Source organism: Diceros bicornis, chromosome 1 (genome assembly GCF_020826845.1).
Source record: "Diceros bicornis minor isolate mBicDic1 chromosome 1, mDicBic1.mat.cur, whole genome shotgun sequence".
Taxonomy (NCBI): Eukaryota; Metazoa; Chordata; class Mammalia; order Perissodactyla; family Rhinocerotidae; genus Diceros; species Diceros bicornis.
The window spans coordinates 4,350,795-4,378,339 of record NC_080740.1 but is presented as its reverse complement, the minus strand read 5'-3'; the positions used below and the strand labels follow the sequence as shown (position 1 = coordinate 4,378,339).

The 27,545-nt window shown below is 37.3% G+C and overlaps 1 protein-coding gene across 7 annotated transcripts in view; it reads left to right on the top strand.

The window, feature by feature from the left end:
• The window catches only part of FAM169A (family with sequence similarity 169 member A), a 67,282-nt gene extending 40,137 nt beyond the window's left edge, over window positions 1-27,145 (top strand). For 6 of the 7 annotated variants that reach the window (XM_058563199.1, XM_058563448.1, XM_058563116.1 and 3 more), the window contains 7 exons: window positions 12,344-12,472; window positions 12,973-13,085; window positions 15,307-15,346; window positions 15,939-16,089; window positions 18,510-18,666; window positions 21,478-21,681; window positions 22,794-27,145. In XM_058563199.1, the coding sequence (XP_058419182.1) occupies window positions 12,344-12,472; window positions 12,973-13,085; window positions 15,307-15,346; window positions 15,939-16,089; window positions 18,510-18,666; window positions 21,478-21,681; window positions 22,794-23,342 (1,343 nt within the window). In that variant the 3' untranslated portion in view covers window positions 23,343-27,145. The remainder of the gene's footprint in view (window positions 1-12,343; window positions 12,473-12,972; window positions 13,086-15,306; window positions 15,347-15,938; window positions 16,090-18,509; window positions 18,667-21,477; window positions 21,682-22,793) is intronic. The other variant, XM_058563413.1, reaches the window with a different exon arrangement.
• Window positions 27,146-27,545: the final 400 nt, after the last annotated feature.

Here is a 27,545-nt window from a genome sequence, read left to right as displayed (position 1 = left end):
TAGATTCCCAGTAGTGGGATGGCTGGATCATAGGGCATCTCTATTTTTAATTCTTTGAGGAATCTCCATACCGTTTTCCATAGAGGCTGCACCAATTTGCATTCCCACCAGCTGTGTATGAGGGTTCCTGTTTCTCCACATCCTCTCCACCATTTGTTGTTTTTTGTCTTGGTGATTATAGCCATTCTAACGGGCATGAGGTGGTATCTTAGTGTTGTTTTGATTTGCATTTCCCTGATGATTAGTGATGTTGAGCATCTTTTCATGTGCCTATTGGCCATCTGTATATCTTCCTTGGAGAAGTGTCTGTTCATTTCCTCTGCCCATTTTTTGATCGGGTTGTTTGTTTTTTTGTTGTTCAATTGTGTGAGTTCTTTATATATTATGGAGATCAACCCCTTGTCAGATGTATGTTTTGCAAATATTCTCTCCCAGCTGGTTGGTTGTTTGTTCATCTTGATTCTGGTTTCATTTGTCTTATAAAAGCTCTTTAGTCTGATAAAGTCCCACTTGTTTATTTTTTCTTTAGTTTCCCTAGTCTGGGTAGGCATGTCATCCAAAAAGATTCCTTTAAACCCAATGTCAAATAGTGTGTTGCCTATATTTTCTTCTATGAGTTTTATAGTTTCAGGTCTCACCTTCAGGTCTTTGATCCATTTTGAGTTAATTTTTGTGAATGGCGATAGCACATGGTCCACTTTCATTCTTTTGCATGTGGATGTCCAGTTTTCCCAACACCATTTATTGAAGAGACTTTCCTTTCTCCATTGCATGTCCTTAGCACCTTTGTCGAAAATTAGCTGTCCGTATATGTGTGGTTTTATTTCTGGGCTTTCAATTCTGTTCCATTGATCTGTGTGTCTGTTTTTGTACCAGTACCATGCTGTTTTGATTACTATTGCTTTGTAGTATGTTTTGAAGTCAGGAATTGTGATGCCTCCTGCTTTGTTCTTTTTCTTTAGGATTTCTTTAGCTATTCGGGGTCTTTTGTTGCCCCATATAAATTTTAGTATTCTTTTTTCTATTTCTGTGAAGAATGTCATTGGGATTCTGATTGGGATTGCATTGAATCTGTAGATTGCTTTAGGTAATATAGACATTTTAACTATGTTTATTCTTCCAATCCACGTGCATGGGATATCTTTCCATTTCTTTATGTCATCGTAGATTTCCCTCAATAATGTCTTGTAGTTCTCATTGTATAGGTCCTTCACCTCCTTGGTAAGATTTATTCCTAGGTATTTTATTCTTTTTGATGCAATTGTAAATGGTATTATCTTTTTGAGCTCTCTTTCTGTTAGTTCATTATTAGCATATAGAAATGCAACTGATTTTTGTAGATTGATTTTGTACCCTGCAACTTTGCTGTAGTTGTTGATTGTTTCTAACAGTTTTCCAACAGATTCTTTAGGGTTTTCTATATATACAATCATGTCATCTGCAAATAGTGAGAGTTTCACTTCTTCGTTACCTATTTGGATTCCTTTTATTCCTTTTTCTTGCCTAATTGCTCTGGCCAAAACCTCCAGTACTATGTTGAACAGGAGTGGTGAGAGTGGGCAACCCTGCCTCGTTCCTGTTCTCAGAGGAATGGCTTTCAGTCTTTCCCCGTTGAGTATGATGTTAGCTGTGGGTTTGTCATATATGGCCTTTATTATGTTGAGGTACTTTCCTTCTATTCCCATTTTATTGAGAGTTTTTATCATAAATGGATGTTCTATCTTCTCAAATGCCTTCTCTGCGTCTATTGAGACGATCATGTGGTTTTTATTCTTTGTTTTGTTGATGTGATGTATCACGTTGATTGATTTGCGGATGTTGAACCATCCCTGCGTCTCTGGTATAAATCCCACTTGATCATGGTGTATGATCTTTTTAATATATTGTTGTATTCGGTTTGCCAATATTTTGTTGAGGATTTTTGCATCAATGTTCATCAGCGATATTGGCCTGTAATTTTCTTTCTTTGTATTGTCTTTGTCTGGTTTTGGTATCAGGGTGATGTTGGCCTCATAGAATGATTCAGGAAGTGTTCCATCTTCCTCTATTTTTTGGAATAGTTTGAGGAGGATGGGTATTAAATCTTCTTTGAATGTTTGGTAAAATTCACTGGAGAAGCCATCTGGTCCTGGACTTTTATTTTTTGGGAGGTTTTTGATTACTATTTCATTCTCTTTACTTGTGATTGGTCTATTCAGATTCTCCATTTCTTCTTGGTTCAATTTTGGGAGGTTGTATAAGTCTAAGAATTTATCCATTTCTTCTAGATTGTCCAATTTGTTGGCATATAATTTCTCATAGTATTCTCTTATAATCCTCTGTATTTCCATGGTATCCGTTGTAATTTCTCCTCTTTCATTTCTAATTTTATTTACTTGAGCCTTTTCTCTTTTTTTCTTAGTTAGCCTGGCTAAGGGTTTGTCTATTTTGTTTATCTTCTCGAAGAACCAACTCTTTGTTTCATTAATCCTTTCTACTGTTTTTTTGGTCTCAATATCATTTATTTCTGCTCTGGTTTTTATTATTTCTCTCCTTCTGCTGGCTTTGGGCTTTGTTTGTTCTTCTTTTTCTAGTTCTGTTAGGTGTAATTTAAGGTTGCCTATTAGGGCTTTTTCTTGTTTGTTAAGGTGGGCTTGTATCGCTATGAGTTTCCCTCTCAGGACCGCTTTTGCTGCGTCCCATATGGTTTGATATGGCATGTTATCATTTTCGTTTGTTTCCAGATAGTTTTTGATTTCTCCTTTAATTTCATCAATGATCCATTGGTTGTTCAGTAGCATGTTGTTTAATCTCCACATTTTTGTCACTTTCCCAGTTTTTTTTTCCTGGTTCATTTCCAGTTTCATAGCCTTATGGTCTGAAAAGATGCTTGTTATGATTTCAATCTTCTTAAATTTATTGAGGCTTGCTTTGTTTCCCAACATATGGTCTATCCTAGAGAATGTTCCATGCGCGCTTGAGAAGAATGTGTAGTCAGCTGTTTTTGGGTGGAGTGCTCTGTATATGTCTACTAGGTCCATCTCGTCCAGTTTTTCATTTAAGTCTAATATTTCTTTATTAACTTTTTGTCTGGATGATCTATCCATTGCTGTAAGTGGGGTGTTAAGATCCCCTACTATTATTGTGTTGTTGTTGATTTCTCCTTTTAGGTTTGTTAATAGTTGTTTTATGTACATTGGTGCTCCTATGTTGGGTGCATATATATTTATAAGTGATATGTCTTCTTGATGGAGTGTCCCTTTTATCATTATATATTTCCCTTCTTTGTCTTTCTTAACCTGTTTTATCTTGAAGTCTACTTTGTCTGATATGAGTATGGCAACACCTGCTTTCTTTTGTTTGCCATTAGCTTGGAGTATTGTCTTCCATCCTTTCACTCTGAGCCTGTGCTTGTCTTTAGTGCTAAGATGTGTTTCCTGAAGGCAGCATATTGTTGGGTCTTGCTTTTTAATCCATCCTGCCACTCTGTATCTTTTGATTGGAGAGTTCAATCCATTTACATTTAGGGTAATTATTGAAATATGAGGGTTGAATGTTGCTGTTTTGTCACTTATTTTCTGGTTCTTTTGCATTTCCTTTGTTTCTTGTCCCATTTGTTTTGGACTGCCAATTCAGTTTGGTTGTTCTGTCTTATGATTCTTCTAGTTTTCTCTTTGTTTATCATATGTGGTTTTAATTTGATTATTTGTTTAGTGGTTACCTTGAGGTTTGGGCGAAAAATCTTCTGTATGAGATAGTCCATTATCTGATAGCCTCCTATTTCCTTATACTAAGTCAATTCAGTCACTTTCCTCTTCCCCTTCTAAGTTGCTCTTGTTATACCTTATTCTATCTTGTGTTGTGGCTGTGTGTTTACAGTGATGAGGTTAAATTTATTTTTGGTGAATTTCTTCCTTTGATCTTTGAGTTTAGTATTTAAGTGGTTGCTAACCTATTCCGGTAAAGATCTACTATTTCTCTGATTTTGTCTACCTACTTTTCTCCTTACTCCAAGCTTTGTGTTCCCTTTCTCTTCTTGTTTTCAGGCCTGAGGGCCTTCTTGAGTATTTCTTGTAGTGGCGGTCTCGTGGCCATGAACTCCCTTAGCTTTTGTTTATCTGGGAGAGTTACTATTTCTCCATCATATTTGAAGGATATTTTTGCTGGATAGAGTATTCTTGGCTGAAAGTTTTTGTCTTTTAGTATTTTGAATATATCTTTCCAGTCTCTTCTAGCCTGAAAAGTTTCTGTTGAGAAATCCGCTGAGAGCCTGATGGGAGTTCCTTTGTACGTTATTTTTTGTTTTTGTCTAGCTGCCCTTAATATTGTTTCTTTGTCGTTGACCCTGGCTAGCCTTACCACTAGGTGTCGTGGTGAAGGCCTTTGTCTGTTAATATATATAGGTGTCCTGTTGGCTTCGCTTACTGGTATTTCCTGCTCCTTCCCCAGATTTGGGAAATTTTCAGCTATTATTTCCTTGAATAGGCTCTCTGTTCCTCTTTCCCTCTCCTCTCCCTCAGGAATACCTATAATTCTTATGTTACATTTTCTAATAGAGTCCGATATTTCTCGGAGTCTTTCTTCATTTCTTTTTAGTCTTAGTTCTCTCTCTTCTTCCATCTGGAGTATATCTGTATTCCTATCCTCTAAAGTACTAATTCTTTCCTCCATATTGTCAGCTCTGTTCTTTAAAGATTCCAGATTCTCCTTTATCTCCTCCATTGTGTTCTTCATCTCCATCAGCCCTGATAGGTTTTTCTTTATGATTTCAATCTCTTTTGTGAAGAAACTCCTAATCTCATTTAATTGTTTGTCTGTGTTGTCTCGTATTTCGTTGAGTGTTTTTATGATAGCTATTTTGAAATCTCTGTCATTTAGTTTATGGATTTCTGTGTCTTCAGGGTTGATTTCTGGGTGCTTGTCATTTTGTTTCTGGTCTGGTGATTTCATATATTTTTGCATTGTGGTTCCTGTGTTGGTTTTAGATTTTCCTCATCCTGGAAGTCTCTGGTTGCAATTTCCACCTGCCGCCACTGTCTGGTGGTAAAGGGCTGTGCAGTCTAAGCCCCCTGCGCTCTGCCCCAGTTTTTCTGCTGCGATCCCCAGTTTTGTTTTGTTTTGTTTTGTTTCTTTTCCCTACTGCGATCCACGGGTCCAGTCCAGTTTATTCAGGTCTGCCTCGGACCGCTAGATCTGGTCGAGCTGCAGACTCCGGGTTGCGGGGAGGGGGGAGCTCTCTCTTTTGCCCTCTGGGTCCCTGACGTGGGAGGCTTCTCGTTTGCCCCTCTTTATCCGCTCTCTGGGTTGCTCAGATGTTGATGGTAGCCCTGTGGCTCCTCTGAGCCCTCTGTGCGGGAGTTTCCCACTGGCTGAGAGAGCCCGAAGAGCTACAGTTTCCTGCCGAGGGCCGCCCCTCCCCCCTCTCTGGGAGCCGCGCGGACCGGATCGCTGATCTGATGGGGAGGGAGCGGAGTTCTCCTTACCTCTCCCCACTTCCTCCGGGGGCCCAGCACGTTCCGCTCTCAGATGTGCGGCAGTGTGGATCCCTCCGCTCCAGCTTTTCACTGTCTGGGATTCCGTTGTTGGTCTGTGGCTGTTACTTTTGTTGTATTTTGTGGGGGAAGAATTCACGGGAAAGCTCACTCCGCCATGATGCTGACGTCACTCTATATTTTCTTTTTTTTATTGATGTCATAATAGTTTATAACATTGTGAAATTTCAGTTGTACATTATTATTTGTCAGTCACTATATAAATGCACCCCTTCTGCCCACCCCCAACCCCCTTCCCCCTGGTAACCACCAAACTATTCTCTCTGTCCGTGTGTTAGTTTATCTTCCACATACTAGTGAAATCATACGGTGTTTGTCTTTCTCCGTCTGGCATGTTTCACTTAACGTAATACCCTCCAGGTCCACCCATGTTGTTGCAAATGGAATGATTTTGTCTTTTTTTATGGCTGAGTAGTATTCCATTGTATATATATACCACATCTTCTTTATCCAGTCTTCTGTCGATGAACAGTTGAGTTGCTTCCACTTCTTGGCTATAGTGAATAATGCTGCAGTGAACATAGGGGTGCATAAGCCTCTTTGGATTGTTGATTTCAAGTTCTTTGGATAAATACCCAGTAGTGGGATAGCTGGATCATAAGGTATTTCTATTTTTAATTTTTTGAGGAATCTCCATACTGTTTTCTATAGAGGCTGCACCAGTTTGCATTCACACCAGCAGTGCATTTCTTAGACTTTTAATACATATGTATATATCCTCCAACAATATGTCATATTGTTTTACATGTTTAAAAACTTTATATAAATGAAATGTACTGTATGAATTTTCCTGCAGTTTGCTTTCTCTACTCAGCTTTATGTTTATGAGATTCATTCATGTGGATTCATGTAGCTCTATTTATTCATTCTCAATGCTGTTTAGTATTCCATTGTATGGATATACCATGTGGTGATGTTTTAAAAACTGTTAGTGGATTTATACTTGCATTTGTGTAAAGCCCATACAACTACTTTTTTCTTAATGAAGTAAAATTTAATCCTGGAAAGTAATTTGTTTGAAAACTTTTATAAAATACGATTTACTATTGATTTTAGTCTAACATCAGATGTTTATTTCCACTGAAAATATATTTGTGTTCTAAGTTTCCTCCCCCTTTTTAATATCACAAGTTCAAAAAACAAGAACCAAGTGTTGTGTCCCCGTTTTGAATCATAATTTATTTCTAGACCCATCCATGAGAATGGAATGAACGCTGTATACTCTTCGATAATCTGAAAATGGATTTTCCCCTTAAAATCTGATTGTTGCTTTACTGAATTTGGGGAGGAATGCAAACACATCCACTACAGGCAGAATCTCTTAACACTTACTCTTTTCTAGGATTCTAATGATAAATAAACGGAATACCAAATGAATTACAGGTGCACATCAGCTACTTTCTATCTTTGCTAAAGTCTTGATGGGCTGGAACTCTTTTCTTTTGGTTTAGTCAGGAGATTCCCAGACAATGTTTTATTGATGTCATTTGTGTGATTTTGTGAATAAGACTCTTTGAAATGTGAAAATAAAGGAATATATTGAGAATAGAATATTTTAAACTAGTGGCTTCTCCATCATTTCTGTTCCTTGCTCTTCCTCTCTCCTGTACAGTGTTTATTATCTGAAGGACTTGGATTTCCATTTGGTTTTTCTCTTTCAACTTAGTTAATTAATAGTTCTTTGATGTTGCTGTATGTCCAGTCGTTCTTTGATGACCATCACTTGTTTCCATGAATATTTTGAATGTTCTAAGAAACATTATAGTGTTTTACGTTGTAAGCTTTATTAAAAAAAAACAGAGATAATTTGTTTATTCCAAATAGGTAATGAGTGCCACCTATGGATGGAGTTGGTCTCAGGCTAGAGTAGGTGCTTAGCGAACCATGGGACTTGATTTACACAGTACTGTGGCATGTGTACCTAGAGACACGGAGTAAATAAGGTCTCGTGAATCCTTTATCCATTTGGAGTTTATCCTGGTGTACCGTGAACATAGTCATGCTCATTCATTTACATATTGTCTATGGCTTCTTTTGCCCTAAAATGTCAGAGTTGGTTAGTTATGACAGTGACCACAGGGCCTGCAAGCCTAGAATATTTGCTGTCTGTCCCTTTAAGAAAAAGTTTGCTAAGCCTTAATCTAGATTATACATTAAATTTGTGCATATATCTATTCGTGTATAGTTCTCCTTTGTTTCTATTAATCTTTTAAGTTCCAGTGCTTCACTGTTTTGTTTATTTTAGCTTTTGAATATCTGGAAAGACTAATCTTCTCCTTCATTTAATAATTCTGACTTTGCTTATTTATTTTCCTATATTGACTTCAGAATCCACTTTCTAGATTTAAAAAAAATTCTGTTCAGATTTTATTGGGCTCACTTTTAAACTTATTAGCTTATGGAGAAGTAACATCATTATCTTTTTTTTCTATCCAACAATATTATAATTGTATGTATAATGTGTATATAATTGTATGATTTTGTTCAGATCAGTTAGCATTTGGGTTTTCTCCATACAGTTCTTAAAGTTAAGCTAGGAAAAAATATGTATATTTGGGAATTTTATCTTTGTTGTTGCTATTGTAAATGTATTTTCTTCCATTATTTTTTCTAACTGGTGGTTAGTTATATACATGAAGGGTATTGATTTATATATGTATTAATTTTTTACCCAGCCACATCACTAAATTTGTAATAACTCCATAGTTAATTTTCTTGAGTTTCCTGGAATTTACCTCTTTGTTAGGGCCCAGACCAAAAGCCTTGCCTGATCTTTGCTCAACAGAGATTTACCTTTCCTCCTCTCATTCTTGTGGTTGTTTACCTGTAGTGCTCTTATGCTACTTAACCACTTTCCACCTTATAGTCTATTTCTTCAGGTTTTCATTTTAATACCATTTTAGACTCTGAGTTCCTTGTGGATAAATTCTGTGAATATTTCTTCTGTAGCAGCACCATCTAGGTCTTTGCACAGAGTGAGTGTGCTCAATAAGTGACTGTGAAAAGATTCTGTGAGGCAAAGACTGTTAAGAGTTTGGAGACATTTAGCATTGGGGAATATCTGTGGAGAAGTGTAGGGTCCCTACTATAAAGCTTAGGCTTTAAAAGAATTATGTGGCAAGGGTGAATTTCTTAGTGCTGCACGTAGAATGGCGTAGGTGAAAGAGGTCTCCAAAACTTGTCGAGGAGGGATGGCCAGTGCTACTCAGTTGGCGGCTGTTCTTCCTGTGGGCACGTACCTCCTGTGTCACTTAGCCGAATGCTGTAGGTGTAAGAGTTCTCTTTTTCTGACCATGACTCTGGCTAGACAGATCTGAATGAGGACCTTCAACTCTAGTCACCTTTTGTCAGGTACTCCCTTTGGGCCGCATTCTCTTCTATTTTGGTCATTTTAATTCAGACAGAGGACTCGGTGTGGCCTGTTGTGTTGGTTTTCTCCAGCTTCTTACTTCCTAATAGGTAGGGAAACTGAAACCAGAAAACATGAGAAATATCTTCAAACGTACAGGAAAAAAACCGAGAAAATAGTATCCTAGTGTCTGTCCATGTAGCCAGTATCCAGATTAATAAATGTTAAGATTTTGCCATATTTGTTTTCACTTATTTTTAGGGAGAACTAAATAGAACATTGTAGATACAGTTGATGTTCTCTTTGGCCCCTCCCTAATCCCATTCTCCTTTCCTCCCCAGAGATAATTGCGTTCCTGAAGTTGGTGTAGATCTTTCCTGCCCGTGGTTTCCTACTTATGTTGATGTGCATAAACACTATAAAGCATTATTTAGTGTGCTTTTCTATTAAAAAGATTTTTAAGTTTTTTTGTGATAAAATATATATCATTTTAACCATTTTGTAGATGTACAATTCGGTGGCATTAATCACATTCACAATGCGGTGTACCCATCACCACTGTCTATACCCAAACCTTTTTCATCATCCCGAACATAAGCTTGTACACTTTAAACAACTCCCCCTTTTCCCCTTGCCCCATTCTCTTGCCCCATTCCCTGCTGTCACTATGAATTTGCCTTTTCTAGGTACTTCATTCATGTAAGTGGAACCATACAATATTTGTCCTTCTTTGTCTGTGTTATTTCATTTAGCATCATGTTTAAGGTCCATCTGTGTTGTGGCATGTATCAAAATTTCATTTCTTTTTATAGCTGAGTAGATTTTTATTGTCTGAATATATCACATTTCATTTATCCATTTTTCTGTTGACGGACGCTTGGGTTGTTTCTGCCTTTTGGCTGTTATGAATATTGCTGCTATGGACCTTGGTGTACGGATAGATCTCTGAGTCCCTGCTGTCAGTTCTTTTGGATATATACCTGAGAGTGGAATTGCTGGGCTTTATGGTAGTTCTATGTTTAACTTTTTGAGGAATTGCCAAACTGTTTCCACAGAGGCTACACCATTTTGTTTAATGTGTTTTTGAACTTTATTATATAAATGATATAATTTTGTACATACACTAACTTGCTTTTTTACTGACTTTATCAGTGTTGATATATGTAGCTGTAGTTTATTTTTTGTCACTGCTGTATATTATTTATTGTGCACATATAATAATTTATTCATAGATCTCCCAGTGATGGGCACTTAGGTTGTACCCCCACCCTGGTTTAAAAATAGTACTGTAATGAGCATTAGAAATATCTTCTAGTGCATATGTGTAAGTCATGAGGGTATATACCTAATGTAGAATTGGATCATAAAATATGTCTCTTCAGCATTACTAACTATTGCAGGATTGTCCTCACATAGCAGAGGGTGGGAGTGTCCATTTCCCTTATTCCCCTGATGCTAGTTATGATCTGGTGGGTGTGAAAATGGTGTCTTGTCATTTCCTCTTATATTTTCTTGGCAGCTGGTGAGGTTTATCATCTTTATCTTTGCTCAGTGACCATTCGGTTTTCATTATGTGTGAATTTGCTGTTCATAGCCTCTGCCCGTTTTTCTTGGAATTATTTTGTCTTTCTAATTCAATTTTAGGAATTTTGTTATATGCTCAGAATATTCATCCTTTGTTTTCTTCTGAATATCTCCTAATCTGTATCTTTATGGTATTTTTAAAATTTAAAACCATGTAGTCCAATACAGCAGCCAGTAATATAAATTAGATATGTTTAAGTTAATTAAAATTAAATACAGTTTTAAGTTCAGTTCCTCAGTAGCCACATGTGGCTCTTGGCTGCTGTATTGGACAGTGCTGATACAGGCCATTTCCATCATTGTAGAAAGTTCTGCTGCATAGTCCTGATATAGAGAGCCTTAAACTTTAACAGTCAGGTTTATCATAATATTTCATTATGGATTGTGATTTTTGTATCTTTTATAAGAAATCCTTCAGTACCCCAGGGTCCTAGAGGTATTCTGTTATGTTTTCTTTTAAACATTTTGCTTTTCATAATAGATCTTAGAATCCATCTAGAGTTTATTTATTATTTATTTATTTATTTATTTATTTTTTGTGAGGAAGATCAGCCCTGAGCTAAGATCCATGCTAATCCTCCTCTTTTTGCTGAGGAGGACTGGCTCTGAGCTAACATCTATTGCCAGTCCTCCTTTTTTTCCCCCAAAGCCCCAGTAGATAGTTGTATGTCATAGTTGCACATCCTTCTAGTTGCTGTATGTGGGACTCGGCCTCAGCATGGCCGGAGAAGCAGTGCGTTGGTGCGCGCCCGGGATCTGAACCCAGGCTGCCAGTAGCGGAGCGCGAGCACTTAACTGCTAAGCCACGGGGCCGGCCCTAGAGTTTATTTTTATGAATGATGTAGATGTGAGGTCAAGATCTGACTTGATTTTTTTCAATATGGATTTTTATTCTAGCATCATTTTAATAGTTTATCCATTCTCTGCTGAGATGTAATGCCGCCTCTGTCATTTGCCAAGTATTTGCCAAGTTTTTAGTGTATGTGTAGTTCTTTCCTGGTGGTTTTTTTTTTTTTTCTGGTATTTTAATTCTTCTTCTTCTTCTTCCTTTTCCTCTTCTTCCTCTATATCCTATGTCAATACCAGGTTGTTTTAGTTACTGTGCCTGTATGATGATTCTTCACATCTTCTAGGATGAGTCCTTCTTCTTACTTTTTTTCCTTCAAAATTGGCCTGAATATTGTTTCTTAACCCCTTGCTCTTTCATTTTGAATTTGGGATCAAGTTTTGTCAAGTTCCATTAAAAAATATACTCTGTTGGGATTTTGTTTAGAATAGCATGAACTTTACAGAATAATTTGGTGAGAATTGGTGTTTTTACACTATTGAGTCTAACAATCCTTTTATTCAGTTCTTCTTTTATGTTCCGCAGTAACATTTAATAATTTTCTCTTTAGAGGTGAGGCACATCTTTTTTTTTTTTTTTTTAAAGATTTTATTTATTTATTTGTCCCCCAAAGACCCCGTAGATAGTTGCATGTCATAGCCTCACATCCTTCTAGTTGCCGTATGTGGGACGCAGCCTCAGCATGGCCGGAGAAGTGGTGCGTCGGTGTGCGCCCGGGATCCGAACCCGGGCCACCAGCAGCGGAGCGCGCGCACTTAACCGCTAAGCCACGGGGCCGGCCCCAGAGGCACATCTTTTATTAGGATTTTTATTGCGTGGTCATGTTAAAACTTTAACTTGGAATTTTATTTAGGGTTTTTATTCATAAATGAGACTGCTGTATAGTTTTCTTTTCTTGAGTTACCATGGTGTTTTTGGTGTCAAGGTCATGCAGTCCCATTGAGTGAGTTGGACAGATTACTTTCCATCTTCTTTGTTTTCCAAAACAATTGATATTTGGGATTCCTAGAAAATTCTAAATGTTTTTTTCAGCTTGCAAGCAATACTTTGAAAAGTATCCGGGAGACCATGAACTCCTTTGGGAAGTTGAAGGTGTTGGGCACTGGTACCAGCGAATACCAGTCACCAGAGCATTGCAGAGAGAAACACTTAAGATGACAGGTAAGAATGTTTTCATGTGAGCACGTGTCCAGCTTAAAAAGCAGTGCCCACTGATGGTTGTGTCTTACGGTCTAGAGTAGTGGTATGATCTCTCTAGTAACAGACCCTGTTTTCTAAAGTTTGAACTTTTGGTATGTATTAACGTTTGAGTCACTAATAAGAGGACCTAGGATAGCCCAGCAGAGTGGAACAGTCCAGTAGGAATTGGTGGGTAAGAAATGAACACAGATTGCTGAAACAGCATAGGCCAGGCATCCGGGGATCAGAGGTGGTCCCGTCTCCCGCGTCTCTCCTCAGAGTCACTAACTACAGATAACGGAGACTCTGTAATGGCAGGGTTTCAGTGGAAGCTTTTGGTGACGGGGAAGTCACACACTAGATTTTCACCACCCTCTGTTCAGGCTGCTCTTCAGGGCTTTTGTGAGCATCAGTACAAACAGTGTTACAATTAAAACCAAATACTGATTGGGTTATAATTTTTAAAATTCTTCTACACACAGCACTTTCTCAAAATGAAGCTAAAAGACCTATGTCTGGAGAAGATGGTCTTGCATCTGTTCCGGAATATGAAGCAGGAACTGAAGACAATCAGTCTAGTGAGATGCAGCTAACTGTAGGTGCACTGTATGTTTATTGTAGGAAATAATGATTTTTCTGTTTGTTTAAAATCGGTTCGGCTAATATTTAATTTTTTAAATGGTATAGTCATTTAACAAACTTATGTAATTTCTACCGTGTTAGTTTTCTTGGCATCTTCTGTTAATTGGTTACTAAGGACTTAATTTTCTTTGAAAAATAGTTTGGAATACTACACATAAAATAGTATAGAAGAAAATAAAAATCTGTAATCCCACTACTTCAGATACAGTGCTGTTAACATTTTTGTATATGTACTTAGTATATTATTATAAAACATGTATCTGCATACATTTTTTGTTTTTATTCTTTTATGCTGCTTCTAACTGCTTTTCTCCATTAACGTAATATTGTAAGCGTTTAAATAGTGTTACTTTTTTTTTTTCTTTTTTTTGTGTGGAAGATCAGCCCTGTGCTAACATTTGCCAATCCTCCTCTTTTTTTTTTTTTTTTTTTGCTGAGGAAGACTGGCCCTGGGCTAACATCCGTGCCCATCTTCCTCCACTTTATATGGGACGCCGCCACAGCATGGCTTGCCAAGCGGTGCGTCGGTGCGCACCCGGGATCCGAAGTGGCAAACCCCAGGCCGCCACGGTGGAGCGCACGCACTTAACTGCTTGCGCCACCGGGCCGGCTCCTAGCATTGCTGTTTTAAAACATGAGTGTTAAATAGTAGCTCACTGTTCTATTATATATGTAAATACTATTTTATTTCCTTAACATATTATACTTAAGTTTTTTACAGTTATAAGTGGCCCAGCAGTGAACACATTTATACAAGCATCATTGTGCACATGTAATTATTTTCTTGCACAGATAAATTTCTAGAAGTGGAATTAGTAGTAGGTCAGAGGTTATGAAGTTGTTGTGGGAAGTTTGAGGCTATATATGCTGGGTCTTTGTAGATTGTAATGCACTTGGCAAATACTAGGTAACCTGAAAGCAGAAGGACAGGTCCCATTACTGAACTCCAGAGGACTTAGTGGGTACTTTTCTAGAACTTACTTGATATTACTTAATATCAAGTCCATTGATGGCATTCTAGAAGTCTGTTTTTATGCAGTCTTTTGTTGTGATAGCATTTATTACAGTCGTATTTGTTTTGTACATGGGTATCTGAATATATTTTTAGTGAGTGTTGAATATGTCTGTGTAAATGCACATGCATTTCAGAGAGAAGTGCTTTGGGGAGTTATTTGTGCCTCTTATTTCCTGTCTTAATTATCATGAGCACTGACTAGTTGAGTGAAAATTTTTGAAACGTTTTTAAGGATAATATAAATAATATAATCACTATTTATAAGGAGTTAGCATGTAAAAAACACAGATGTGAAAGAAAATGGCGTGTTTGGTATTTGGTAAGAGGTATTTGGTGTTGAAGAGTTTGAGAGTTTGTATTCTAGGCAGTGATAAACCATTCAGGTTTGTTTTTTAAAGCAAAGGAGTGGCAAAATTTGTGATTTGGAAGCATCCCTGTCATCAGGGCGTGTGATTAGAGCGAGGGATACTGGTGAGGATGCTCCTGGATTAGTTCACGTTAAAGGTGACAAAGGCCCCAGCTACAGCGTTGGCCATACAAATGGGGCAGTTCTGAGAGATTGTTCAGTCAGAATTGACAGGCTTGGCGGTTGATTGAATGAGGCTGGGAAGAAATCATTCCTGCTTCACAGGTTTTTGGCTGGAGTGGCTGACTGCATTGTTATTGCCATTAACCAAGACGGAATAATATTGGGAAAAGATGACAGTTCAGTTTGGGACAAGTTGGATGTGAAATTGGATGGAGCATCCACTGGGAGATATTTTGTTGGAAATAGAGCTTTGGATATCAGGAAAGAAGTTGAGCAAGTTAAATTGTATATTTGGATTCATCAGCAAATAGATGTTGCAGTAAAGAAAATTGGGCAGAGAGAGCGTATGGACTGAGACGAGAAGGGAGCTGAGGACAGAATACTGGGAGACTCCATTGTGTACCACTGTAACATACGAGATGGCTTGATAAGTTCTCAGGCTTGTAATAAACGGAGGCTTAACACAGCCTTTTATTTCTTAGGTAAGTTTTCTTAACTGATGAATAGTGAGTACAAAAAATGCTATTTGAAAAACATTTTAAAGGGTTTTCTTTGACACTGAATGAAGAAGATCCATTGGGAGAAAAAATGAGGTAAAACTTCTGGTTTTAATCTGTATCTCTATTTTAGATTGATTCTCTAAAAGATGCCTTTGCAAGCACTTCTGAAGGTAAGAGATGTGACTGATCTATGTGTAAGTGTTTGAGACACTTAGAGTTAGGAGGTGTTGTGTATGTGTGTGTGTATGTCCCTGTAATTGAAGATTTATCCAAAATCTAAAATCTAGACTTAGATCTAGAATCTATCTAAATTTAGAATTATAGATCTAAGTCTAGAATTTATTCTAGATCCAAATCTAGAATTTATCTAAAATCTAGATCTGGGTTCTAATGCCACCACTACTGCTGATGTTGCTATGTGAACAGAGTAAGCTACCATACCTCTCTTTTCCTCTTCTGTAAAATAGGGACAGTAATGTTTACCTTATTTCCCAAGATTATTGGGAGAGAATATAAGTGAAACTGCAAAAACACTTTGTGGAGCTCAAGGTAACATGGAAATGGGAGGAATGAATATTGACCAAGTTATTTCATAATTTAGAAAAAGACACTGATATTGTTTCTTAGCCTGATGTGAGTGAGAGAAAGGGAGTGTGTAATGGTGGGGATATATGTAAACTAGCATAGTTCTTGCATTTCTGTGTATTTTAATAGGTAATCCTTTGAATACATAATTAATTGTAGTTTGCTGGTTTTTCTCAGGTCATGATAAAACACCTGTTTCCACTCGTACTCGGAGTAGTCAGCTAAAGCGGCCACAGATTGGAAAGCGGTTTCAGGATTCTGAGTTTAGTAGTTCTCAAGGGGAAGATGACAAGACTCCCCAGACCTCACCCACAGCTTCAGTAAACAAGTAAAGTGTTGTTTACGTTACTCTCATCATTTGGTTTATTCTTATTTTCATATTACTAGTATTTAGTACTTAAGTTGGAGGCTATTACATTGTTTGTGTAGCAATGACCTTGGTGTAGGAGTTTGTATTTGAATTCTTCTACAAGATTACTGATTACACCTGCCAGTGGTAAGGGTCACTTTGACAGTGTTGTAGGGAGAAGGTGCTAGTAAGAGAGTAGAATAAACTCACCATTTAATCTCTCATGTGGGAAATCCAAGAGAACATTCTAGTGATTATATTATCCCAAATGAGTCATCATCTTTGAATTTGACAGTAACTGTAGTTTTTAGTAATGCTGAGGTTTAGTCAATTTAAAAAACCCTCAATTTTACTTTCTAACTGATTCATTTTACTGGGTTATTGGATCTAACATAAGTTAGTGATGACCATAAATGGTGCTGACAACTCCTCCAGGAACTTATGAGCCAGCTGAATCAACAGAACACTTGGGGTCTAAACTTTGTCCTCTATCTTCCTTTGAATCTTGAAGAAAGCAAGATTTTAAAATTTTTAAAATTAGACTTGCCCTAACAGTCCTACCAACTGTTCCTGAGTCAACCATTCATAGATTTGCCATATTAGCTGTGAAATTATTTTACTCAGGTAGAGAATTCTGTACCTATGCTAATATAATTATGTAAATAATTTTAGATTTGGGTAACTAAATTTATAAATGTTTTATTTCGGTGAAAAATTCTTCATGTTGAAGGCAAATATAAGTAAATATTTAAATCTAGTAATTTGTGAAAAGAATAATAAGAGTTTAGATGATAGTTTTCTCACTGAGCAACATTTTGATGTAATACCCTTTTTAGAAGGGAATGTAACAGTGCATTTTAAATTGAACGTCCCGGAATTATTGTGGAATTGTTTGCTTTTCATAAACAGACCAGTAACAGTAAGACTAAATGCTTGAGTGCTTACTCAGACACTACGAAGAACAAAACTTCACCTTTGCCCTTGAAGAATGGAGTGCCTAGTGGTTTCTAATCCACTTACCTTTACCTGTGACACAGGTTAAGAGGACTGCAAGGTGGACTGTGGTGGTACAATAATAGAAGTGCAGGATGCTGGGGGTCAGAGGAGAGTGTGATTGATTCTAATTGAGGGATGGAGGGATTTGGCATTTGGGCCAGGGCTTCAAAATAAGTAGAAACTCAACAAGCAGAGCTGGGAGAGAAGACTTTCTAGTCTAAGGCTCCACAAACTATGGTCCATAGGCCAAATCTGGCCCACCACCTCTTGTTGTAAATAAAGTTTTATAGTGACACATCCGTGCTCACTAGTTTACATGTTTATTGTGGTTGCTTTTGCTTTACAATGGCGGAGTTGAGTAGTTGTTCAGAGACCATATGGCCCACAAAACCTAAAGGAAAAGTTTGCTGACCCCTGATCTGTACCAGGGCTGTCCAAAGCACCTTCTGCAGTGATGGAAATGTTCTGTATCTGCCCTGCCCAAAATGGCAGCCACTACGCAGTGTGCCCATTGAGTACTTGAAATGTGGCTAGGGCAACTGAGGAACTGAATTTTTAATTTCATTTAATTTTAATTAATGTAAATTATGACATGTGTCTTGTGGCTACTGTATTGCACCGTGCAGATCTAGACTACAGGAATAACATGAGCAAAGGCACAAAGCTGGGAGGAATGTTGGTAAGGATAACTCATGTATAAGGTAAGTGGTGGCATCTGGTGGGAGATAAAAATGTAAGGGTCTGATCATGTTAGGCTTTGACAGGGGTACACTTTATTCCCTAAGCTATAGAAAACCATCAGAACTTTCTGAGCTAGGCTGTCACAGGTACAGATATGTGGATTAGAAACATAGCTCTGAAAACCTTACTGAAGAATGTATACTGCAGGTCCGAGGATGACTGGGGAAGAAGTTACAGTGGTTCAGAGAGAACTGGGGCTTGAAGTAGGGCTGTGAAGATGGGAATAGCAAGTTAGGGATATGTTTGGAAGACATTTATTGTCCATAGAGGATGAAACCGTATCATTTATTGTCCATAGAGAATGAAAGGGGCATTATTAATAATTACACCAGTGCTTGGACAAAAGCTGTAAACCAGACTGTGCCAGGTAAACAGGGATGTACGTTCATTCTGATAGAGTAAGATCAAGTCAGATGTGGATGGAGTAAAAGAAGGGCCTAGTTTACATGGTGGAGAAGATGGTGATGTTAGTAATCAACTGGAAAACAAGGTAGGAAAGAGAACAAATTTGTAAGAAGATGAAGAGATTGGTTTTGGACCTGTAAAATTTGGAGTCGTTGACCTAACAACAGTTGATTCTCTGTTACTTTATTCACAAATCCCTGGAATTTTATATTCATCCTTAATAAGACAAATATGAATGGTTTTCTTTTGTTTTCTAGATTTGAGTCTACAGCACACACCTCAGAGAGCTCAGAAGAATTCCTGGAAGAAGAACCTGAACAGAGAGTGATTGAATTTGAGGAGGAAAGTAGTGATAAAGATGCTCGGCAAGCACTGGAAACCCAGCCATGCCTGGAAAAGCAAGATGGTGAAAAGGTATGAGATCACTTATTTTATAAATAAAATAATGGAAGTAAACTGAAGTTTAACTTTCTTAATCGTATGTTGTTAGAAAAATATGATGATATATTTTAGAGTCTTAGTAGAAATTGTGTTTAATATTGAAAAGCTTATGTCTGTTTTAAGCAAGGTCAGGTCTTGGAGTTGGGGAGAGGATAAAGTCACAAGTACCATTTTATATTTCAAACCTAGTTTATAAAAGTTTGACTTATAGCAAAGATAAAATAGAAGATGTTTAGATAGTAAGATCTCTCAGTGCATTGAAAACAAATTAATTTGTGGACTTAAACATATGTAAGAAGTGAACAAATGGTATGACTATGAGGTCTGCCTTGTAGAACCAGTTAGAATGCCCTCAAAGTCCAACAGGTCCTCAGTTGCATCCCTATTTTGGGTAGGAGGATAGAATTAGTTGTCCAGAAAAAATATGTATGACTACAGTTGGTTTACAAATTCCCAGAAAAATGACTAAATTCATTTTTTCTTTTTGACACTAGAAACCAAGTAGGAAGATCCTCTATGGCTGAGTAGACTGTATCTGGCTTGCTTTCTGCAGGTCCTCAAGTGTCTGTCCCTATCTTCTTTCTTCTTCCTCTCTATCCATTTCCTGTCCTTCTCTTTTTTTTTTTCTTTAATACCTTCAGTCTTTTGCTCTCGACAGATTCTTTGTTACTTCTTTCATATGTGCTTAAGTTTCTTTAAAAATCTTTTACCTGCTTGCCAAGTCCAGCCAGGCCCTGAACAAGTGAAACTACATTACATTTTTATTTTCTTGACTTACTCCCGTTTAGCTCCTGCTTCCTCTGCTTCATGAAACTATATATATATTTTTTGTGTGTGAGGAAGATCAGCCCTGAGCTAACATCCGATGCCAGTCCTCCTCTTTTTGCTGAGGAAGACTGGCCCTGCGCTAACGTCTGTGCCCATCTTCCTCCACTTTATATGGGACGCCGCCACAGCATGGCCTGACAAGCGGTGTGTTGGTGCGCGCCTGGGATCCGAACCTGCGAATCCCGGGCCACTGCAGCGGAGCACGTGCACTTAACCGCTGCGCTACTGGGCCAGCCCCAAAACTGTATTTTTAAATGGCATTTTTTTCTTTTCTTGTAGAAAATTGGGAAAATAAAGCACGTATTTAAAAAAGGAATTATATGCATCTAGTTGTTTATGGGAATATGTATTCGTTTTTTTCTCTTTTAAAAACTTGGTTATCTGTACCTGCTTCCTGTACCCTGTTTCAGTTGTCCCACGATACATTGAGCACAGGCTCGTGTGGGTCACCAGGGCACTTCTGTCCCACGACTCTCTTCCTCAGGATTCTCCAGTCCCTGGGTTTATAACACTACTGTATTTTGGTTTCTTGGCTTTCTTATCTCTGCAGTTTTGTTTTGGTTTTATTTATTTTTTGACTGTTCTGCTTCCTGCCTTTTCCCCTTTATTTGTGGACATTCTAGAAGACTTAGTTCTTTGGTGCATCCTCTCTTTTGAAAACACATCCAATCTAATGTCTCAACTGTCATCTCTGTGGGGATGACCAATAACTCTGGACTTTTGGTATTGATCCAGACTGTAGTCCCATAATGTTAGTTGCCTTCTGAATATTTCTATTTAGACAGCTGTCTTTTATTATCTTAAGTTCAACATAATCTCTATTCTTTCTTATTGAGCCTTTTTTCCTATTTGTTACCTTACGTTTTGTTCCTAAACCTAAAACTCGAAGAACTCAGTGTTTCTCTTCTGTTGCTTCTCACTCAGTTACTTACCAAAATTCTATTTTTTAAGCTTTTGCTCTCTCCTTCTCATTTTCTTCCTTTGAGCATTTCTCCTACTCTAGTTGGTCCTTGTGTGAATTTTATTATTATTTCCTTCTGTGTGCAGTTTATTCTCTATAACTATCTGAATATATTAATTTTTCTAAGTCCCTGATTTCAATATCCCTATGGAAAACTTTCCTTACATGATTTCAGGGGTCCTGTATTATCCAGCCAAATCTATTTCTGAACACCTCAGTGCATCCATTTTCTAGTTTTTAAAGTGATAATAAAATACCCTCTAATTATTAGAATGTCACTAGGGTTAATTAAAAATATTAGACGTTAAATAGAAGTCTCGTAAATTGGTAAACATTGGACGAAGAGTTTCAGAAATTGGAGGGTTTGTGTTATCGCTTTTCATATTTTAATGTGATGTAAAGAGCAGGATTGTTCATAAATGACCCTGGGTTGACTGGACAGTGAGCTAACAGAGATGGGGGGCTCTCTTCTCCCAGCAAGAAACTGTACCTGAACTCAACTTCCCACAGACGGGTAGTGCTTCCTCCCCTGGCAGGGTGAACTGTAACTTCCCACAGGCCCCAGAGTGTTAGTGCTGAACAGCTGCTGTTCTGTAAAGAGCTGGCACCAAATCTAGACTCTCTCTGGTGCCTGTTTACTGACAAGGTCCCTCCCATGATGGCCCTATAGGAAGGAGGAGCAAGAAGAGGGCAGGGTCTCCTCACTGAGTCTCAGACCCACACTGTGTCCACAGAGCCTCCTGGTCCTGTGCTCTGTCTCCATGAGAACAGGGGACTTGGGGCACTTGTGGATTCTTTTCTATTACTCACCTCTGCTTCATAAGTTTCCCCTTTCCCCCAGTAACATTGTTCCTTAACCCGTGCCCTATAATGTGGTAGAATTAATCTTGAGTCCTGGTGCATCACATTAGGGACTGAGAATGGACCCACCTTGCATGACGAATAAGTTAGTGTGTAATCGTGTCCTGATGTATTTTTTTCCCCCAATGGTGTAGGAATCTGAATTAGAGCCTATGAATGGTGAGATAATGGATGATGCTCTTAAGACCTCACTTACAACTGAAGAGGAGGACTCCACTAGTGAGGTTTTAGATGAAGAGTTAAAATTGCAGTCTTTTAATTCCAGTGAAGACTCTACGAATTTTGTTCCACTGGTAGTAGAATCTTCAAAACCCCCTGAGGCTGTTGCACAGGATAAGGTGAGGGGGAAATAACCCAATTTTTTATAGTTAAGGTGTTCCACTGTTGGTGACATGGCATTGGCAGTGTAGTATATATATGTTTTCCTCCACTTTAACATGTACAGTCCTTCAGGAAAATTATACTAGATTTGGTATTTTAAGAAGATGCAATCAGTAATATTCCATAAATTCAAACCTTTGTAACTTTGTTCAATCCAATTCGACTAATGGTAACAAAATGAATTTTACTTTGTAGATTTAGAGAAATATTTGGAAAAATGGATAAAGCGTTATTTACCAAATATTCGAATACTTATTGCTTACACAGTCTATGACCAATAGAGTCATTTTAATTTGTTTTAATTAGGGAGACAGATTAGATGATATGCATTGCTTAATGACGGGGATACATTCTGAGAAATGGATTGTTAGGTGATTTTCTCATTGTGTGAACATCGTAGAGTTCTTACAGAAACCGAGATGGTATAGCCTACTGCACACCTAGGCTATATAGTACTAATCTTATGGGACCACCATTGTATATGTGGTCCATTGTTGACCAAAACGTGGTTATGTGGCGCATGACTGTAGTGGGAAAAACTTGATGGAGTATTTTAAAAGTCTAATTTTTGCTTTTGAATATTCCAATTTAAGGCTAAGAAACTATTGTATAGCATTATTTTATTAGTGTCTCACATAAATAAATGAATACAATTTCCACTGCCCTTACCTATCGTCTAATGACACCATAGTCAAACTTAGTGAGGTGGCATGGTGTCAAGTCCCAAGGGACTCCTGGTTCTGGCTCCAGTAACACTCAGAAACTGAAAACTTTGAGTCAATTCATGGTTTTGAAGAATCGTGATATGAAGTTTAAAATGTCTTAAGTACTTTTTGAGGTAAAATACTTTTATTATATCTTTAAAGCAAAGACTTAGTGTATCCAAATTATCATGTTAAGATAATTTTGAAGAAATTGTTATATTCAGAATATATATACTTGATTAACAAAAGTAGCAAGTACTGAATTCTTTAAAATGCAGGTCAGTGTCATTGCATATTAGTGTCTGAGAATAATTTATGTAAGAACTATATTGCAAAAGTTTGTTCACCAGGCTTTTTATTTTCAGGCCTCACATGTAACTGACTCAGAAATGTTGCTCGAGGAAGGCCCATCTGATGAAAAGGGGCACCCCGAAGAGAAACTGCCACTAGTTTCAAGGAAGAAAGCCCACTTTGGGGGTTCAGACAATGTTGCTACTATCCCAAATGAAGAGCGGTCTGACAGTGGTTTTCCAAACTCTGTGGTAACTGAGTTTTCTGAGGAATCCATCTCTGAAAACTTATCCCCCAACACTACTTCCTCATTGGAAGACCAGGGCGAGGAGGGGATACCCGAGCCCCAGGAAACGTCTGCAGCTCTTCCGCAGAGTTCTTTGATAGAGGTTGAACTTGAAGATGTGCCGTTGTCACAGAGCGCAGGACAGAGGAACCAGTCGGAGGAGCAGTCGGAAGCGTCTTCTGAGCAGCTGGATCAGCTTACACAGTCGACAGAAAAAACTGCGGACAGCAGCTCGGAGGAGATGGAGGTGGAGGTGCCTGTGGTGGACAGGCGGAGCTTAAGAAGAAAGGCCAAGGGGCACAAGGGGCCTGGTAAGAAGAAGGCCAAGCTGACCTGAGTGAAGACAACACGCACATGGCGAATCCTCTTCTTTGTAACATAACGGTTGTTTTTTAAATATGGTGATTAATAAATAGCATGGGGCACAGGACTAAAATTCCACAAGTTCAATTTGGACTTATTTATGATGCCGTTTTTCCCTCCCCCTTAGGACCTAGGATTCACCATTCTTTTTAATTTTTCAGGCTATTTTGTGTAAATACAATTTTTTATTTTTATTAACCATGTTTCGATTTGGGGAAACCAGATCATACTATTTTTTCTTTAGCATTTGGAGACATCTGACCATTAATATTTCAGAAAATACAAATTAAAAAACTGTGAAAGTAGTAGGCTTTCTATTACTTGTAAGGATCACAGAAATCTTTTATATTAAGGGTTTTAATAGTAAACTTGGTGAGGGTTCTAGAAATTTTATCTCAAATATCAAAACTAATCACCATTTTTTAAAATGTAGTCACGCCTAAACAAAAGTGTCAGTAAATTGGAATAAATATAACTTCAACTAAGTGAGAGCACAAATACGGAAATTTGTGGTCAAAGGTTTATGAAGGTGGTATTTTGGCCTCTTAATTCTTAGTTGTGTAGAGGCAATTTCTTCCTTTGACTTCAATGTTGGTGGAAAGGTAGAAAATCTGTTTCCAACTCACTCTTTAAACATCTCATACTAGTAGTACTGCTAGGGATTTACCTCTGGCATGTGGGCACTAGTGTAAGTATTTGAAATTTCACATGAAGATGGGGACTGTGCTCTTCTCACCCAGTTAACGTGTATACTTCAGGAGTGTGAGAACCCTTCCTCAGGCTTCTTGAGCCTGCCACTGCCGTTACTCTAGAATCTTACTTATATTCCCCCAGCTTTCATCCACTTCCCTGACCCATGGAGTGAGTCCTGTCCAGAGACCTGCGTGCCTGCCAGCTTGTGCCCTTGGCATCCATTTCTGGGTAGGTTTGGGGCTGCACCCCAATCTGGGACCTAGGTGGCAGGAATAAAGCTGCTCTGGGAGCTGCAGTTACAAGAGCTTCAGTCACTCTGGAGGCTGTGGTTGTCCCTTTGGTTTTGCTCACTCTTGATTTGTTCCGTGAGGACAGGTTACAAGCTAGCCTGTGTGTATACACTGTGTTGCCATAGCAAAGGCCTTTGCCTAGGAAAACAAAAAAATCTCTCAATCGTTAATTTTTGTATAGTAATTTATTGAAAAATGAATCAGTTATTCTTAGAATCCAAAGAGAATGTCAGAACAATCCTACTCTTTGGAAGTATTCTGTGTACTCAAATTTGCACTTAAGTTGGAGACTGCTTTGAGACTGTTTAGGTTGTTCTTAAAACCGCTTGGTCCTTACGTGAAAAAAACGTGTTATGACTTTGTGTCATTATTTGAGGTGCTAAGGACTGATGCTGAAGGTTTATTCAGTCTACAGTCAGGTGATGTCATTATATTTGGGGATGTTGGTATTTTAGAAGGATCTAATAAGTTGAGTTAAAATCCTCAAGCCAGCAAAACAGCAAACCCTCCTATTCGTGTAAAATTTTGAATACTTGTATCTCCTACATTTTCTTTAATTACTGGTCAGAGGTGAGCCAGATTATTTCACTCTAAATGAAAATTAAAGCACTTTGGCCATTTGTTTTCTTAACAAATGCTAATTAAGTGGAAGAATAAGTATGACTAATACTAGTGTATCTGTTGAACATATATGCTGTTTTATACATTTTGTGGGAAACTTTTGTTAATACTACATTTAGGGAAATAGAGATTAAGATTTAGCAAATTCTTAACCTTTCCATTTTTAATTTCTTAAAATAGATTTAAAAACCTAACACTTAGATATTTTACTTTTTTACTTGGACTGTTCATTGTTCTCTTTAAAATACTTTCTTTAAAAAGGTGTAGTTTAAGAAGATTGAGCTCACTGATGACTCGTGTGAATAGTCACTCATTTTACAAGAAAATGTCTATTCATATATGATCACTGGGGACTAACAGTATAAACTTGTTTGGTTTGTTCTTAAACAGTAAGTGCATTTTAAGCAATTTCAAAATTTTTCAGCACACAGGAAAACTTTTGTTACATATTATCTCTGACAGAAAATGTTATTTTGGGGATTATAGATGGTACATGAGGAAAAGTTAGGTCATGTGGAAAAACCTAATGTTCATGTTCAGTAAAGGAGTTCTATACCCAGTGAGTATAGAATCTATAACAATTTATCCTCAATAAGGAATCTAAATAAAACTTAATCAGATACTTGTAGTTTTTGCAAGGGATTAGAAAAACTTTCAGAATTAGAGGACTGAAATCTGATGTCAGCCAGCTAGGCTAGTTGTTGACTGTCCAGTCACATTGTATAGTCCTTTGTGATCCCTAGAAGTCTTATTTGTGGAGAAGGGAGTTCACTTCAGTTTGTGTAAATACGTATATATTTCCTTGTGTAATATAAAGCAGTTATTAGCAAAATTTTAGTTCTACTTTCAAGTTTATTCAATTGCTAGACATCACAGAAATATATTTAAGAATTTACTGTAAAGCTCCTCTATAACTTGTAAAGGTGAGAGGGTCTATTATGATTTTTTATAAAATCAAATAGCATGACAGAATGTCAGTCTTCTGTTATTTAAGATGTGTGCATATTCATGGTGTTTCCATTCAGTGCAGAGAATTATCATGGCAAGGATAACAATTAACTGGTGATTAATGGTTCACTTTTAACTGACCACCAGAACATTACCTAAAATGGTTCAGTGACTTTAGAAAAATATCTTGAAGGTTTATGATTGCATCAAATTGAGCCTTTACCTAGAGTCTAAATATCTGCTCTTACGTTCTGCTTTACCCTTAGGGATTCCCTTCTAAGGTTTGGTCACACCAGCAAACTGAAACAGATCTTAATGTAAATAAAAAATTTATACTAACATTACTCATCTGTGCAACAGTATTTTAGAAATAAAGTTCTGCCCTGTATGTCCACTAGTAGCAATATGGTGTTTAAGGTGTTATCCAGTCTCTCATGGGTGTGATTAGTTAAAAGTGTTAGGCTTCTGTTTGCATACTTAATATCAAGCTTTCTTTGTACAAGATAATTGGCGTATTTTTGGTTCTAAAAAATAAGCAAACTTCAGTTCTATAGTATCCAGTGCTTACCTTTAGTTGATTTATTTCTTTTACTTTCCAAAACTTAAGTCATTCACACATTCCCTATTTCTATTAGTAGCAAAATCATTTGTTAAAATCTGTTAACAAGGTTCAGCTTCTGTCATCCTGAAGTAATTGTATCATACTGGATAATCATTCCCAAGGAACTGGCCTTTCTTTTCCTAAGTGTCTGTGTTGTTCTAAAGCTTCTACTATGTTTATACAACTTAGAAAAGATGTTACATTATTCAGAATATCAAGTCTTACTCAAGTACTTATGTTTGTTTTCTTGATAGTTTTCTTTTAAGTTTCAAAGTAGTAATTAAACCTATATTTTGTGATGGTTTCCTGGTCTGTGTTTTGAAATTCTTTCCCTTTTCCCTAATTTCACTGATGAACATGTGTTTAGATACTGAATTTGTTTAGACATTAAATGATTTTGTTAAAGGTACAATTAATCACATTGGTTGTACTTTCAAGATAAACTTTAAAAAGTAAACAAATTAAAACAATTAACTTAATTGATTAATGTAATATGTAGACAACCTAAAGCTCAAAGCTACGTATAATTCAGATCACAAAAGTGCTTTGACCAAGTTACAACCCTGAAACATAAACATTTTTGTATTATCTAAGTAACTGAAAATAAATGTCTTTTTAAGGGCACCAGTGCAAGCTTTTTTTTTTTTAAACTATTTTACCTGGAATTATTTAAACAAATTTTTACCCTTCTAAAAATAGAACTTACTACCTTAAGTTTAGAATATAGAAAATGCTAAAAGTATAAACATATTGGTATATTTTTTCTCACGTTTCAAGTAGAAGATACAGTTCTAAGTAGGTATTACTATAAATGATGAATGACAGGAAAAATTTTTTTTCGTAATAAATCTGATTTAATAACAAGCAAGTTATAAGTGAGAAAATTAGTCCCTTTATACATAAATGTATACATTTTTTAATGTGAAAATAACTTGGCTAAAGCAGCAGTTATATAATATCTACTCTTTGAATAAAAGAAAATGACCTTGGTTTAGAGGAAACACATTTAAAATACTAATTCACT